We start from the raw sequence: 17,914 nt of genomic DNA on the forward strand, positions 1-17,914 counted from the left end.
GAAGAGAATGGTGAAGGGAGAGAACGTCACGCCCGCACAGGAGAGCCAGCCTCCTCTCAGAGCTGTGATTTGAGATAGGCTCAGTAGCAGACTTGTTAGAGCATGGCATGGGGGAGTTGGCTGGTCAGTGCCACTACAAGCTTGGGAACACATGTCACAGTCTGTGGTGGCCACTGTCTCTCCAGACACTTAAGGACACACAGTAGGGCAGAGGAGATGGAGAGGAACATCCATTTAAAGGCAGGACGGATAAGGCAAGATGTTCACCTGGCCTTCGAGGTGTTTCTCACGCAAGTGCTACGAGTATGCCTTGGGACGGATATAACTCTAACCAATGAAGCCACAGCAAAACAACCGACCAGGTCAGCACCCTGATGCCAGCCCAAGTCCAGAATGCACTCTAATCACAGTAGCTCACCCGAGGACTGTGCTCACCAATGGGTAGGGACTTTTCTCAGAGGGCTTTCCTTTTATTCATTTTCATATTCCTGCACTCTCTCCCTTCCCCCTCCCCCCTCTCCCCACCTCCCCTTCCTCATAAAATGTATAACATTATCTATAACCACTGGAGTTGCTCGCTGGTGGAGGCGACCCGTGCATGGCAGGCCTTGGCAGAAGCACTCCCAGATGAGCTGAGGACTGTGGTGCAGGCTCTCACTTGCCCAACATACAACCCACAGTGCTCTGGAAACCACGATCACCTTCCCACTTGCGACAACCCTTTTCACTGTCCAGGAGGTAAGGAAGGAGTTACTCGGCCAAGCTGTAACACCCCCACTTAACTCAGAGCAATAGAGTCCCAGAGTTGGAAAACTGCTAACAGCTACGATGGGAGCTTGTGTAGATAGGACTCCTCAGACATAAAGGCTGTGAGAGTGTTAATGAAGAGAGGAGAGACACCCTCCTTTAGTAAATGGTACAAAGGATCTGTATGCTTTCTGCTCACTGTGGCGAGACAGTGTCAGAACTCGTCAAGAGAGCTAGAACAGAGAGACCTAATCCATACTTTCAAAACAGAATTAATGTCCTGCTAGAGAAAAGGAAACGTGCAGCCCCTCCCAACTTTACAATGGCACTTGAGACAGGTGCACAGGAGGTGCTAGCCTTCTGTGCACACAGCTAAGTCAGGTGCACAGGAGGGGGCTAGCCTTCTGTGCACACAGCTAAGAGCTTACCTCGGAGTTAACAAGCCACCCTGGCGAAGGGCAGAACCTTAAAGCTGAGATGAAAAATAGAAAAACTAGGAAAAAGGTGAACAAAAGCCTACATCAAATACTTACATATCACAGTCCTTTTCAAAGCTTTGTGGTCATGGGGAAAGAAAGCGTATTTTCAATTGTATGAAAAGCAAAGAAGATGACTTCAAAATACCAGGTATAGATAGATACCCAGTCCAGCCAGCACAAGGCTACTTTTAAACCATGTTAGTACATCCTTATCATCTTTATGTGTGATGATGTGCCATGGAACGGTGGTATGCCTGTCTTCATTGTCCTGGAAGCGTATGCAACCCAGCAGCAACTCGGTGGCTGACTCAAGAAGCATGGACGAGAGCCGTTCAGTGCTATCACATATACTGTTCTTCCATTGGAAGTGGCAAGGCTGGGGAGGTAGCTGAGGGGCAGAAGGCTTAACAGAATCCCATGCCCCTCAAAGAAACAAGGTGTCCCTCTAGGCTGGAGAACTTCAACATGTCCACATAACCACAGCGGACCCTTAATTTGAAACCGTCGCGTGTCTCTCTTAATGTCGTGTTGAGGAGAATTCAAATCACAGCATAACAGAACCCATCTAAAAGAATTAATCTGCCAGCAGTTAGCATATTGTTTAGCAGTCTTATTCAGTCAGAGAAACACACAGTTGAAAAAAAAATCACGTTTTAATTCCCCATGAGTAAACTGACAGGGATATAAAATCAGCACTGACAGACAGGGAAAACAGTCAAGCCCAGTGAATCTACAGAAAGAGAATTGTCCCCAAGCCGAGGAAGTGTCCTCACCTGCCTTCCCACCTCCCCAGGCCCACGCTAGTAGCACACGTGCAAAAATACAATAGGATACAACTACTGCAATTGTTATCATTTTCTTTTGCCCTCAGGTGCAGAGCACCTGACAGCTACATGCCGAGTCATGCTAACAAAACTAAGCCTTTCCATTTCCTTAATAGTAAAATTACCATTACTGAATCATTATCATAAAAAGTGCACTCAAGTACATTACCACTTATTTTAAATAAACACCAATTTTGAAACAATCAACTTTGAAAACCTGCATAAGTTTTTTTTTTAAATCCCTGATTACATTTCTATTTATTCACCGTGGTAGTATGAAACATTGTATTCTTAGAAACTACCACTTAATTTCCTCTAAAAAACAAAACAAAACAAGAAAAGACCCATGTAGTATAGATCCCCAGTGAAGGGAGAAAAACAATGTGTGCTTGTCACTTATCTTCACTGTGCCCGAGAGCTGGCATAAAATATGGTACTTGTGGCACGTGAATGTGTGGGGAAAACACAGTTAACTCATGGAACAGAACTAGTAGCTTACCGAGGAATCCCTGTTAAATTCAAGGTTTGAGCGTCCCTCTAAGCCAATTCTCTGTTGATGCTGCCAGGACATCACCCCGAAGGACTCTGTAAAGCCTTGGACACAGGGTCACGGTTCCCACACAATAGTCAACTGTGTTCAATTGAGACCTAAGAGTCCATGATGCCACCTCCTGAGCTCAGAGACGGAAGGTCTCATGCACCCTTCGAAACGGAGACGCTACAGGACCCACTGACGTGGAGACTGCCGCAGTTTCCCATCAGAAGACCAAACCCCAGAGACTCTTGTGGGCCTTCTTTTCTTTATAAGTTCTTTATATAGAGTTGTACTGTGTGATCCAAACTAAGGCTCAGGCTGACGTGATCCTCTTGCCTTGGTCTCTCCATGCCCTAGGGCTTGGATTAAAGGGTGCCTTTAAGATAATTGTTAAGTTTGGCAGTCTCTTGTTTATGCAGTTACCAGCGACCACCTTGAATTTTCCCGTGAATAGTTTGATGAGTGGTACATATGTTCCCCGTAAAGACGCCAACCTCTGAGTTCCGCCACCGTCTCAGGGAAGTCATACTTCATATAGAAACCGGAAAGAACCCTCACCCCTGTAAAGATTAAAAACTACCCAGAAGATGCATTTTGCTAAACAGCTTACTTATGATTGCTACTTACAAAGTGATACCAGCAAAGATGTGTGTGGCCAGAACAAAGGAATGTCCAACAGTTCCTGACGGTTACACGCAGATGAGCCACGTTCTCCTTGAGAAGGCCCCACCAACCCCGCCAGCCTCCGGTTTCAGATCAGCAGTTGGAACTGTCCGTCTCTCCCGTTTTCCCACCGCTGTCTTCTTTGTATTCTGGTTGTGTTTCGCCTCCCTCCTCCTCACATTGAGTTGGGTCTTTTTCAGCAGCCTGGTCTTTGGTTTGGGGTTCATGTGTGGAAACAGGATCTAAAACTACAACTGGCTCAGCTTGGTTTTCACTGCCCACACATTTTCTCCTGTATCCACCTTTACTGGGAGGCCTGTGAGAAGAGAGTTAAATAGAAAAACAACTAAGCAGAAAGAAAGAAAACATTTGACTTTCAGGTTCCTGGATTCAGAAAAATGACAACAGAAACGGTCCTAAGTGTAACCGACATGCACAATGCGTAGTCTTTGGGATGCCAGCCATTTGAAAAAAAGAAAGCAGCGGCAGATATCCGATTACATAATAGGAGCAGAAGGCCAGGAGAGAGAAGGCAGACAGAGTCAAAGCGATTAACTACGGAAGTAAAACGCCAACTGCACCTACCTGCTTAATTGCTTGTTCCTCTAGGAAGTGCACAGCCCCTGGCTCCATCTGCAATCCCAAACACTGCCCACGCTGCCTTTGTCCCACTAGCCCTTGTTCAGCTACAAGGAGCCAGCCTAGACCCCCACTTCTTCTTGCCCCCAGTACAGCTGTTTGCAGCTTAGTTGTGAAGAGGCTGCACGGAGAGAGTTGGGGATCATCTTGGCTCAGTGATGGACAGATGAGAGTGGCCACCAGCTGTGCCAACCGCAGCCATTACCACCCAGGAGGGAGACCTGACCTCAGGAGGTGGGTGGAAAAAAGGGCTGAGGAGAGCCCTCGGGGAATGGGGTATGACGCACACCAAGTGTCCAGAAACTTCCCTAACCAGAAGATCTTGAGAAGTTTCTTTTAGAATTTTGCAAGTGGTTTTCTTCCCCTCAGAAGGTGCCTCCCTCCTGATCCAAGAAGCTATTGTTTCTCCTGCCAGGCAGGCAACAAAGTTTCCTTGTGGGAACAGAGGTATTCTTCATACATACACTCTTGCCATGTGTCCCGAGAAGTAATGGTCTGCACGAGGGAATGCAGTAGCTGCAGTGTCAGGGCCTCGGCTCTCAAGACTATTCTGGTCTTCCCAGCCAATGGCCAATTCCAGGATGAGACTTTCACTCCAGAGAACCAACTGTGATCCAGGACATGGCAGGCCTACCTGATATGTGACAAAGAGCTACTGCTTAGCAAACCTGCTCATTGACCTACCTGCCCCGGCCTTTGCCAGGCACCGATTTCCACTGGCCTGCCTTCTTGAGCAGGACAGATCATACGATAGCTCCTCTCACATGCAGTGTTTCTCCTTTTCTGAACTCAGCACAGTTAGATGTTTGTTTGTCTCTCTGATAACATATGGAACAGGGACTGTTGAGTTTTGTCTAAGATTCTACCCCCAGCACCCATGTAGATCGTGTATACAGTAAACAAATGAACAAATAAATAACATCAGACTAAAGACCCAGAGTGGAAGCTTGGGCGAGGACAGAGCTGGAAGTCTCATCTATACGTGGAAACAGAACAAGCCATCTATTATGGAAGGTGGCCTATGCTCACAAGGCATAAAAGCCTGAATTGGAAAACCACAGTCATAACGGCAAACTCTAACCAAATGCCTGCAAAGACATTCTCTGGCTGACAGGTCATATTAAAAACACGAGGGAATGGCAGAAGGAAGGAGATCCTTAGGAATGGGCATGACAGAGACCAAGCTGTTGCTGTCTGTCTACCTTAGCCAATGAAACATTTCTCAAAACACCCGATACTCTGTCCTAGAGGTGGGTTGGGGTGTCATTTCCTTGGTAGTACCTGTTTCAACTTTCTCTGGTCCAGACAACATCTTACAGCTTCTCAGAAAAGCAGAGCCACCTAAAAGAGCTGTTAGCAGGAATTAGACTCTGGGCAACGGAGGGCACTGTGCAAGTCGGCCATCTCTATGCACGAAGCTAGGCATTCTGGCAGCTCAAAGGCAAGCTGGCTGCAAACTGGCAGAGACTGATGACAAACTAGAGATGCATCTTTCTGTGAGAAAGGCCCATCAGGCTGATATACTGGCCCCACAGGACAAGCTGAGCCCTATCACGCGGAACCTGCACATGCATCTGAGCTGGGAAGCCGGCAAGCTGGAGGAAAAGCTGGGAGGAACTGCAGAACTGATCCACAGGCCAGCCGCTGGCACATGCCCCTTAAGTGGGTCAGCACATTATGCCCTTCATACGCTATCCCAGATAAGCTACACATGAACTTCCTCAGGGTTCAAAGAAAACATTATTAAAATATCATTATCTCATGTCTGTCTCGTACATCTCTCTCGTGGCCAACGAGAACCTGGAAACAAGCATATGGGGAGCCCCAGGAAGTGAAGCTGCAGCTTGGCTCAGGGTCGGGTCTGCTCCCGTTAGCTTCACCAGCTTGCTTGTGTGCCCATTGCTGTCACCTGCCAGCATGTTGGAAGCATGCAAAGCGGTGGATCTCACTCTGCCGTTTGGAGTGAGCAACCGCCATCGGTCCATACCAACCTCTGTTGCTCCCGTGGGCTACTGTGGGCGTTTTCATGGCCCCACGTGTCTGCAGTCGAAGGGTGGTTAACATCTCCTAGCAAAAGCTGTCTTCATCAGCTGGGAATTAGAACTCTCCAGGAACTGCTCTCAGCATCCTGTGGCAGCAACACACAGGCTGATTGATCTGAAAACTTTAAAACCTTGGTCTGTCTATCTCTCCTCAAGCAAGCCACACTCGTCTGGCAGGCTAACCTGAGAAGTTGCTGGCAGGCTAGCTTGAGGATCTCAGTTTCCTCCACTGAACTAGGCACGGTGGAGACTAGGCAGGGGGACACTCCCTTGGAACCCCAGGGCAAGACAGAAAAGAGTAAGAGCGGCCATCTATCCAAACTGCCCTTTTGTAGATGGGGGCAGTTCTGTGTGCAGAGGGGGACAGCCTGGCCTAAGAGCACGCTGCTCCTGAGTGGCAGAGACAGTGCAGGAGTCTGAGCTGTCTCCTCTTTAGGATTGAGCTATTTTCCAAATATAGCACAGGTGCCACAGCGTAATTTATGGGCATTTTTACTAGTTTATTTCCATTGTTTCTATCTGCAACTTTCAGATCAATGCTGTCTTTCAGAGGACAATGCTCAACGCTCAAGCTTCTTGGTTTGATATCACTAGGTCCTTTCCTAGTTCTCCTGGAGACCTTCTCAAAGCTCCTTTTAGAGCCCGAAGCCTTCTTAGAACATTCCATCTCTATCCCCATGATGTCACTGATGGTAAAGTTGACAGGAGACAAGCCTCAGAGTATGCCTGCGGAGCAATTATTTAGACTAAGTTAATTAATGAGGGAAGGCCCATCCTGAATGTGGGCAGCACCATCCCCTAGGCTTGTATCCTGGGCTGAATATTAGAAAGAGCTGACTTGTAGCATTCACTGTCCTCTGATTCCTGAGTATGGATGCAATGTGCATGGCTGCCTTGACCTTCAGCTATCAGGTTTTCCCTGTCACAGTGGACTAATGCACTGTCACACTATCAGCACAAATTAACCCTCTCCACCTTAAGATGCCTTTGTCAAAGTATTTTTATCATAGCAACAGAAAAGGCAACTAATACATTCCCAGCCCCATGTCCTTCAGGCGCAGTACTGAGAACCTAGGCTACTATTCAAGGAAGCCATGTGGGTCTAGAGGTTTGAACCCAACAAAGGCTCAAGCAGTACTACCATAGGGGCCTGGTCCACGGTGGCTCCGTCCACCTCCTTCTTCAATGCATCATCTAAGGACAGTTACTACTAATAAGCAATTAAAAGTTGATACTCATAAAAAGCCACGGCAGCCCTTCTCCCGATGCAGCAGGGTCTGTAGAGCAGAACTGCTGAGTCACAGAGAGAGAGGAAGGCTACAGGAGTAGGTCGGACCCTCCCTGTCAGATGTAAACCCCAGGCGACCAAAGTGAAATGATCCGTCATTTACCAGCACAGAACCTGCATCAGAAGTCTCGGGGGCCCAGACTGCAGAATCGTGTAGTTAGTTATCCATGATCCGCTATAACAGACCTTCTTCATGGGTCATTCTGGATCATGTGCTCAGCAGTTGTTTCAAGACACCCCCTCCCCCACCCCCCGAAAGCAAGCCAATTAAAAGCTGGAATTCAAGATCTCAAACTGCAACTCTATTATAGCTGACAGCTACTGTCCCCCAACTGTAGGAGAGCCAGAACAAGGGGCTCTGGCTGGCAAAGAAAGACCTGACCTGACTCCAAACCACATAGGTGTAAGAAGAATCAGAAGTGTTGCAGTTTCACCAAAGCTGCACTTGGTAAAGGGATTCGTTATTTCTCAGACTGTGTCACAGGGGACAGAGGCAAAGCATTCTGTGTGCTTGCCTCCCCCCCCCCAAAAAAAAACCCATCATTGTTTGCATTCAATGAAATTCCTTTCAAAATCAACTTTCCACATCTCAATTATATTCAACAACATTCTAGCTAACATTTCGGCTGCAATTCAAATTAACTAATGCCCCAAAGAGCCCCTAATCGACACGGTTCTGAGCTCAATTGAATACAATCAAAGCTCAGGAAATGAAGGGGGGAATGCTTATTTCATGCAAATTCTGAATATCGCTCAAGCTTAATTTTACTGATAATATAAAGGTGGGACATTTTGAGCATTACAGAGAATGAAACCTTTAAGCGGTGAGAGTTATTTTATAAAATGCTACCTCTGAAAAGCTGATTGCCAAACAGTATAAAAACGGTTTGAGGCATAAATGCCAAGTTCATTTCTATTTCACTTCTGAGGTAACTATCTTTCAAATCGCAACAGCTGGACTATTTAACACAATCTGGTGAATCACAGTGTAGCGCTTCTCTGGTCTCCCAGTGGGACGTCTGCATTAGTCTGTGGCAGCCATCCAACAAATGACGTACAGTGGCCGGTCTGAACTCTGTTTCATTTACAATAAAAAAACGGATAAAACCACAATCATATTTGCCACCTTCAAGGATGGAAAATGGAAAGATTTAAATTCGTCTTGATAAAGTAGTTTTCTGGGAAAACTCCAAAGAGGAAGTCAGTTTCTATTTCCCTAGTGTATAAATGAGTCTTGCTTCCCCCTCCAATCCCTGCAGCGAGCAGAGTGGTGAAGGGAGCTGGACTTACTAAAGCTGATGTTCATTGTTTCTTTCAGAAACTCTTGATTTTTTTTTTCAGAGCTTTTCATACACTAGTCCAAAACTTCAAAAATATTACATCCCAAACATAAGCTGAGAATTTCTAATCACTTTGTGCGACTGGAGGTAGAACAAAACTTTGACTTTGTGTACTTTTTAAAAACTGTATTTTATCCAAAGATCTGTACCGGCCCATCAGTCTGACTCTACTTTTATTTGTGGGAAGAGAGGCTTAAAGTACAGAAAGTATCCCATACGTCCGGATTAGCCAGAGTCCCTTTTGTCACAGGTAACAATAGCTGAGGAAAGACCCTGGGCTCACATTCAGCAAAATTTCCTTTAGTTTTTTAGCTGCCACGCCATTTACATCATAGACCATGGTGGTCCCTCAAGGCTATACCAGCTTGTTTCTTCCACTGTGCCAGCTAGACCAAAGGCAATGTATTAGATTCTGATCATGAACAGCCTTCACTGGTAAAGCCATGTAGGTAACACATAAACTCACTACAAAACACTCATGACACTTTCTTTTTGGCTTCTGGGCTGTTTTTTACACACACACACACACACACACACACACACACATACACAAAATTTTGGATAGGTTTTAGTCTCTATGAAAATTCATTTAGATCCCAGGTATTTAAAAACTGTGTGTCATTTACAAGAAATATGTTAAAAGACATGCAGTCTCCCACAGAAATCTCCAGAGGAAACATTGGTTCCTTTAAAGTCAGCTGTGCACAGTGTGCACTTTCATAGATATCTATTTTAAGTTTTCCTTTCCATTTACTCTATTTTATACATCAAACTTCTAAGATAGGAGTCGCTGGAATTCAGTCTGTCACCTTTTGTATATTTCCATGACATGATAAAGTATCTTTCAAGTGAAATGTGTTTTATCTGGTTTAAGAAGTTTGGTTGGTTTAATCTCAGGATCTGAAATTGCTTTTCCAGTCTTGGAAGTTACTTTCCTTTCCAATAAAACAAAACAAAACTTCACTCTACCTCATGAAACACAAATAAAAGGAAACATAAATACTGTTAAGATTTTTTTTTTAACAAAAACAAAACAAAAAAAACCCTACAAAGTACCAAAGGCAATTTTCAAGAAATGATATATTTTAGACAAAGTCCTATAAAACCTGAGCCCTTGTAACTGAAAGCAAACATTAAGAGGCAATTAATTCTTCAAGAGAATGGAGAATTACTCGGTAGCCCTTTAACAGTAATTTTGAGATTTACTCAACGGTATTTTACCAGTCATTTTTTTTTTCACTAGGTGTAATACATCCTGAACAATTAATCTGGAAGAAGTTGCTGTCTGTACAGCCCCTCGGAACACAGAGACAATACTGACTGCTGAGTTTTCCGGCAGTCCACAGGATAACTCCTGGGGATGGGGAGAGGGGGAGAAGAAAAGACCAAGTGAGGGGATCTCAGCTTCCAGAGCATCCAGTTGTTCGGCTAATTTTGTTGTTAAAACTTAATTGTCCATGTACCGGCACACACGGGGCTCCATTGTGGTCCTGCTCTGCGGAACAGAGCAGTTTCCTGCAGTGTCCGTACACAATTCAGCAGTGCTAAGATTACAGCTGAGCGCCCAGCAAATCCTTTAATTGTATAAGAGCATGAGATTAAGCAGGAACGTCCATGCGGCTCATTCTGCCAGTAGACTCTTCTCAGAAATAAATGTTTAAATGTTTACTAAGTACAGGAAGCTGCCCTTCTCCCCTTCTCCTCAATGCAGAGCGTGCACACACACACACACACACACACACACACACACACACACACACCCCAGAAAGAAAAAGGCAAAGGAGGTGATGAAGAAATGGAGGACAGAAAGTAACCAGAAGAAAGCACACTCCTTTCACCACAGGGACCGGATACTTCCCTAGCCTCCATTTGGATAAAAGGTTGACCCAAGCCTTTTTGAAGAAATGGTTACTTGGCCAACAAGACAAATGCGTGTCCTACTGAGACCAGTACTAGAGAGAAAGATTTTGTGCAAAGTTGATAACAAAAGTAAGTTCAAGAATAGACGTTTCCATTTGTGAGCATATTTCAGAACCTCAGACTCTCTGTCTCCAATTAAGAAACCAGTACTTTTCCATTTCATTTTTTAACCTTCGGGTCACACTAGAAGAAATAAAAGTGAAGAGGTGAGTTAGGGGGTCAAACCCTGATTTAAAAACCCGATCCTGTTTTTAATTAAAAACTCGAAAGGCATTTAGATTTCTTTTTTCCTGCCATGGAAAGGTGTGACTGGTCACACCAACCAAGATACGTCTAAAATTTCTCTTTCATCAGCTAACCTCTACTATTCACAAGATGGCTCAGACAAGATGAACTCTTGCTAGAATAAATCTGCATAGGGCCAAATGTTACAGGTATTTAGAGATACCAGAGATCTGGAAATTAAATGTAAATTAAAATTTTTAAAAAATGGCTTCAATAGAAAAGAACACTTTTCTATTGAAATGAAGTCCTATAATTACTACATGGGCTCATGGTTTTCTTTTTCTTTTTAATTCTCCAAGGGCACAAAGTGACCTGTGTTGAACCTCCCAAACAAAAAACAGCAAGCTAACTGCCTGCCTGGTGCTTCAAAGGGGTATTTAAAAGAACTTGAAGCTTCCAGCTTCTAGTCTGGGGCTTCGAAGAGCAGGGTGCATTAGAAATACGTTGGGTGGAAATGACCAAGAGAAGCAGGGCACACTAAGAAATTGCTGCCTCTTGCTCCATTGCCGTGAGACTAAGTCCCCTCCACCAGTCCTATCCTCGGTGCAAAGTTTCGAATGAAAAGTCACTGTAGGAGTCGACTACCGTTTACTCAATGGAGGATGTTCACCCTCTGGAAAGTAATTAGTGGAAACCATGAACAAAGCACATTTCAAACCAGCAGAGCCACTTCCAAAGGAGGCCAAAGGGGCAGCAGAATGGGGCCAGCAGTAGATCTTTACACCTCTGCTTGGTTTGTGAGACAGAGCCCTGCTCATCTTGTCCTGCATGCAAAAGACCCATTTGTCCCTCCCCTTCACTACCAAAACAAGTAATGCCACTCACAGAAGTTTGCCTCCAGATTGCCATAGTGTGTTACCATTTCCTAACTAATGCTGCTTTCTGGCCCCCTGCTCAGAGTCAGACATATTCAATGTATAATGTATTTAACTTAAAAGAATTATGTACTCCCAGCAAGTTTGAAACACCTAGAACAGTAATTCATTTATTCACCTAGCAAGTAAGTGAATAAATAAATAAATAAACAAATAATTAAAATGTGTAAGGGTGAGTCAGGGAAATAGCTCAGTAGGTAAGTGCATACTGTGCAAGTGTGCAGATCCCAGTTCAAATCCTGAGACTCCAGTAGGAGGCTGTAGATACTATATGTGTCTGTGACTCAGCACTAGAGAGCAGAGACAGGAAGAACTCCAGGACCTTGCTGGCCAGCCAGTCTGGTCAGAACTGGGAACTTCTGATTCAATGAGGAACTAGATCTTAAAGCAATAAGGTAGAAAGTGATAGAAGACATTCAATATCCTTCTCTGGCGCGCGCGCGCACACACACACACACACACACACACACACACACACGAATGCCCTTTTATTGGAAGCATGGAAAAAAATTAAAACCATCTCTTCCCAATTATTCTTTAAGACTGCTTACTAATCAAATCGGCTGTTTCCGAATGCTTTGTGCTTCAGAGTAACCATCGCATTGCTCAGGATAGACTTAGGAAGACAGTAAAGAGCTGAAAAGAAGAGCCGATACCATCTGAGTGTGTAGAGTCAGCGTGACGGGATGTGCACAGAACAGGCCCCAAAGAAGTGACCCAGCTGCAGTGAGCACTCCCTGCCTGGGAGGCCACGTCAACCTCCTCTCTGCCTCTCCCTAACTATTACTGCACTAGGTGCAGTCTACTAGAGTTTGAAAGACATGAGTTTTGGAGAAAGAATTTAAAAAGTTTAAAGTTACCTGACCCAACTATCCATCAGAAGCATAATTCTGGGGCGTTTTTATTTAGTTCACTGAGCCTCTGTTTTCTCCTGTACAAAATGAGAACAATGTCCAACCTGTAGGTTTGGGATGGCTAAAAAGAACTCGTGAAAATATCTCACTTAATGAATGTTGGTGAGACACGTTATCAGTGACTAAACACCACGGAAGAAGATCCCAGAATCCTCAGTCCCCTCACTGGAAAACGGTTTCAGCACCCACGGTCCCCACCTGTACAACACGCATGTCCTATTGACTAAGGTTTGGGCACATTCCTCTCCTAGTGTGCTATTCTAGTGTCAATGCCTACTAATGAAGAGGGTGGACATGATGGAGTGGTATGGGCTTTCCCCAAAACAATGTTTTTTTTCCAGTTCAATCTACATGTATCCATCGAGAACTTGGAATTTACACATTGTGTTGACAAGAGTTGAAGTGAGTGGGACACCCTGTACCAGGACTCAGATGGAGGACACAGCCACCCAAATGGGTATTTGGGGATCCCATATTCAGTCTTCAGCTTGTGCTCCTATTGCTGAGACTGCTCACCTTTCCTCATCCATGCCCCATGGGACGAGGAACCCTAGGTGGTGAATAAAGGCTGCAGTCTAACTGTAGAGTGCTCTGCTCTCCTGGACATGTGCATGCCAGCGCTGGCGCACACATGGTGGTTATTTAAAAAGCCTCACCCAATGTCCAAAGCCAGAGTTTTGTAAGCATATGTTAAGTACAGAGTGGTAATTAAAATGGACATCATTTTTTGTTGATGCAACTGATTATTAATTCTCTTACCGGACCATCTCTGAGGCAACACCCACTTCTTACCTCCTTTCTCTAACGGGAAATACACAGTCAGAAAGGGTTGCCAGCTCCTTCTGCAGCCAAGTATCTCTAACCCAAGTGGATCTAAACGCTCTTGAAGCAATAGTGTCAGAGCTGACCAAATAGATTGCCCTAAGAGAATTAGCCGTTAGAGATAAATCATTTTCATTTTGACATGTAAGTTCAGAAGAAGTGTTTGAAAAACCCATTACTGTATACAGAGGGTTTCTCTTTTTCTATGCAGAAACCTCACGGCTTCTGCTTTTGCATTCTAACTTATCCACTGGTAAACTAGCTCAGCCCAGCCCCGCTGAGCCGATCAGGTGCGCATCGTGAGATCTTTCTTTCCGATACATTTGTGTGTTGTAGAGGCTGACGTGCAAGCACAACGGCAAAGATGTGTGGTGCTGTGCTAAACGCAAATGACTCCCCAGCCTTTGAAAGAATGTTTCCTTGAACTAGAGTCCAACCAAGCAAGCCAAAGAAAGGTCTTCATCCCTAGTTTGTGTGTATGAGTGCCTCACGATGGGAAGACTGGATATGTACTAAAGACTATGCTTGTCCACCCAGCCATTTATTAAAAGCATACCACGTGGCAGTTATGATTTCAGATGTGTGAAATATCACAAGTAGGTAAAAACAGACAGAAATAAAAATTTTACCCTCATAAGGTTTACATTTCTGTAGGAGGAGAAAACGCACATGGTAAGGTATAGTGTGGGGGGAAAATGGAGTAGGGTGTAGGGAATCAAAATTTAGGGGTTTGTGGGGTTACAACTTTGAAGCACTCAGGGAGGCTTCCTTAGATGTTGATCTCTGAGGGGGAAACTGAAGGTGTGAGGAGGGATGCTAGTCTGGTACCCATGGGTGTGTAGGAGTAGGGGATGTTAACCTGGTACCCATGGGTGTGTGTGTGCGAGTGGGGATACTAGCTTTGCACCTGTGTGTGTGTGGGGGGGAGGGGATGTGAGAGTGGGGATCCTGGCTGTCAGCTGAGGGGAGTGGGAGCCAAGGAAGCCTTAAGTGATGTTTAAAGAACAATGAAGTCCCGTGTGAATGTATGCTGTTACTGTGCACACAACCACGTTAAGGACCAATGCCTCAGACCCATGGGAAATTGATAAAGCCTTCCCTGTGGGAGTGAAGCTCAGAGAGATACTAAATGCCCCCCGCCCCCACTGAGTGTGAATGTTGGCAGTCTGTAAAACCTATCAACTGGGGTTTCCTCCTCCAAAGTGTTTGCAGCCTGAGACTGCTGTCTACGGAGATTCCTATAAATGCCGGCCAATCTCTGTCCTGTGCTGCACACGCAAAATAATAAATGAGCAGAGTTCCAGGCTGTGAGCCATTGGTACCACCATCAGCCTTACACAGCTCAGCCCAGCTAGTTTGTCTGTGTGTCTTTCCTTTCTCTGTTACCACACTACCCCATGTCAGGTTTCCTGGACCTTGTCTTGCAGGACACACTAGGAAACGACATTCTTGGCAGAGCAGGCACAGCAGACACCAGGCCCTAAGCGCAATGGGACTTGGCCAAAAAGCGTGCGGAGGGGGCGTGAGGTTGAGGACAAGACAGCAGGGGCTACAGTAAGACACGTGCATGTGCACATGTGTGCATGTGTGCATGTGTGTACACTCATGTAATCTGGGATAATCGAGTGCATTACAGGACACTAAGATTAGCATCCTCCCTTGACCTTGATTCCTGTCAAAGAGATGACAGCGCCACTCACCCAAAACACCACGGTGGTGTTGCCACAAATCAAAATGAAGGGTCAGTTACTAGAGTGCAAAAACACATTAGCTAACAGGAAAAACTACAGTGGTATATATGTGGAAAAAATGTCACAATGAAAGCCACCACCTCAAAAGTTCATTTAAAAACAGTGAAGGGCTGGGTAGCTGGATCCGTGGGTATAATGCTTGTTGTGTAAGTATGAGGATCCAAGTTTGGATCCCCAGAGCCTGCAGAAAGCTGGACTCTGTAGTGTGCATCTGTTATCCCAGCACTCCATGGTGAGACTCAAGGTAGAGGTAAGAGAATGCCTTGTAACGTGCAGACCAGCCAGCCTTGTGTGGACAGCAATGAACAGAGATCCTATTTCAAGCAAGGTGGAAGAGGAAGTCTGACATCTGAGCTTGTCTTCTTATCACTACACACACACACACATACACACACACACACACACACACACACACACACACAGAGTGATATGCGCTCTCCTTGCTTGCTCTCTCTCTCTCTCTCTCTCTCATGCTCTCTCTTTCTCTATTGCTCTCTCTCTAGTTCTCTTTCTCTCTTGCTTTCTTTCTGTAGCTCTTTCTTTTTCTCTATTGCACTCTCCAGCTCTCTCTCTTGTTTTCTCTCTGTAGCTCTCTCTCTCTTTCTCTATTGCTCTCTCTCTCTTTTTTTCTCTGTCTCCTCTCCTCTCCTTCTAGCACAACCTCATTCCTAAGTGTTCCATTTGCCCAGGTCTATGAGATAGGGCAAGGTGGTTATACCCACCTTGGTGGTCAGTCTCATTGAATGAATCTAGTAGTTAAAGCCAGCCCCAAATAGTCCTTAAAAATAACCCCTCTGGTTCCTAGAAGTGTCTGGGTTCCTGACTGAGAACATGGATTTTCACTTATAGAACCCACAGCTAAATCTGTCAGTTATCCCAAAGCTAAGTTTAAATGTAAATGAAGGGAAGTGAAAAATTAGCTTGGATATACACAGAGTTCTCAGGTTCTCAGATTCATTTTGTCTAGCTGTACTGAAGCAAGGGATGTTTTTCTTTTTCTTTTGGATTTATTTATTTATTTTAATGTATTCACTTTACATCCCATTCATTGCCCCCCTCCAGGTCATCCTCTCTCACAATCCTTCCCCCTTCCCCCTCCCCTTCTCCTCTGAGTGGGTGGGGGTCCTCTGGGTATCCACATCAAGTCTCTGTGGGGCTAGGTCCATCCTCTCGCTCTGAGGCCAGACAAGGCAGCTAGAAGAACATATCCCACAGATAGGCAACAGCTTTAGGGATAGCCCCTGCTCCAGTTAGCCCCTGCTCCAGTTGTTCGGGACTCACACAAAAACCAAGCTGCACATCTGCTAAATATATTCGGAGAGGCATAGGTCCAACTGTGTGTACAGGCTTTTTTTTTTTTTTTCTTATTTCTAAACGTCTGTTAGTGTGAAAACACGTGGCAGTAGATATCTCAGCCAAACAATGGGATAACGGAAGACATGAGCATTGGGTTACAAAGTTTAAAAGTTAATACAGCTGCACGCAGTACTTAGATTAGTGCTTTAAGTAGATAAATTAAGTTGCAGTGTGTCTCTTAAGCAGTCATTGAACGAACAAGATGGGACGTAAATTGAGTTCCGCACCGGCCTTTTTGGCATCTAACAACTCTCTCTGTCAGCATACAGATCCTTTTCACCGTCAATTCAACACACATCTTGCAGACCTTGGGCCTGCAATTATTTCATTTCCTTTCTTGGAAATGTAATTTCCACTTACTTTTGGAGAATAAAAGGCAGACAAAGGGGGAAGGAGCAGCAGTATTTTCTGATTAAGATTATCTGTGGAAAAACGGTGAAGGGGGGGGCGAAAATCTATACGCACGTACTGAGGCATTTCTCAGAAACTAACTTGTCTCTGCCAAATTGCTTTTGTGCTGGATATTGGTTCAAATGCTGCCAGATTGCTGATGTCGAATTAGTGTTCAACAAATTTAATAGCAAAGGCAAAGAATGAATATGGATCATCTTTCTGGGAGATGCAAACAGCTCCTGGCCAAGAAAGGAAACAGAGCTGTGAGAATATGTGCTTTAAAACCCACAGTGAAATTAGATAATATGTAAATCAGCAAAGACAGCCATTCATTCCAAAGGAGATGGGATCTCAATAGCCCCATGGGAGGAAGAAAATACCAGTCGGCAAAAATAGACTCAAATTGAATTTCGACTTCATTTGTCCAGGTTTCACCTTTTAAGCCAAGACAGTGAAACTACAAAAGGGGGGGGGGGAGACTCTTTCTCTGACAGAACAGGAAATCAGAGGTTTAATTAACTGTGATTACAAGATTCAGCTGATCTGATTGGCCTCACCTCTTCCTTTTCATTAAGTGACAGTCTAGTTGACATCCTGGCAAGAGAATTAGAGCCCGAGTGTAGACCAATTTCAAATGGAGCTTGCCATTGTTATAAAACAAATTGATCCTCTTCCGTACTGGTCTGCAACACGTTCAATAGCAGGATTACACCTGACAAAGTGGCACTTGGAAATTGGTCTCTATAGATAACCCTCTATGTGGCACACAGTCAGTCTCTGGAAAGAACAGGATGAAGGAACATCTTTCAAGGACCAGAAAATGAGACTGGACAAATGCAGGCTCCAAAAGGAGTCTGAAAGATGTCGTGGCTTCTCCAGGGCTAGGGAGCTGTTGTGGGAAAGATGTACCCAGAACATCCAGGTCAAGTCTTTGTGTAGGAGGCGAACCCAATGGCTAGACCAGTTCAGGACATGTGGCATTTACTATGGAGCTGAAGGAATCACCAAGCTGGGAGCCTAGAAGCAGAAGCTGGCTCAAAG

The 17,914-nt window shown here is 45.0% G+C and overlaps 1 protein-coding gene across 2 annotated transcripts in view; it reads right to left on the reverse strand.

The window, feature by feature from the left end:
• Positions 1-1,860: 1,860 nt before the first annotated feature.
• The window catches only part of Shtn1 (shootin 1), a 102,047-nt gene continuing 85,993 nt past the window's right edge, over positions 1,861-17,914 (reverse strand). For both annotated transcript variants that reach the window (XM_021151995.1, XM_021151996.1), the window contains one exon: positions 1,861-3,564. In XM_021151995.1, coding sequence (XP_021007654.1) covers positions 3,342-3,564 — 223 coding nt within the window. In that variant the 3' untranslated portion in view covers positions 1,861-3,341. The remainder of the gene's footprint in view (positions 3,565-17,914) is intronic.

Source organism: Mus caroli, chromosome 19 (assembly GCF_900094665.2).
Source record: "Mus caroli chromosome 19, CAROLI_EIJ_v1.1, whole genome shotgun sequence".
NCBI lineage: Eukaryota > Metazoa > Chordata > Mammalia > Rodentia > Muridae > Mus > Mus caroli.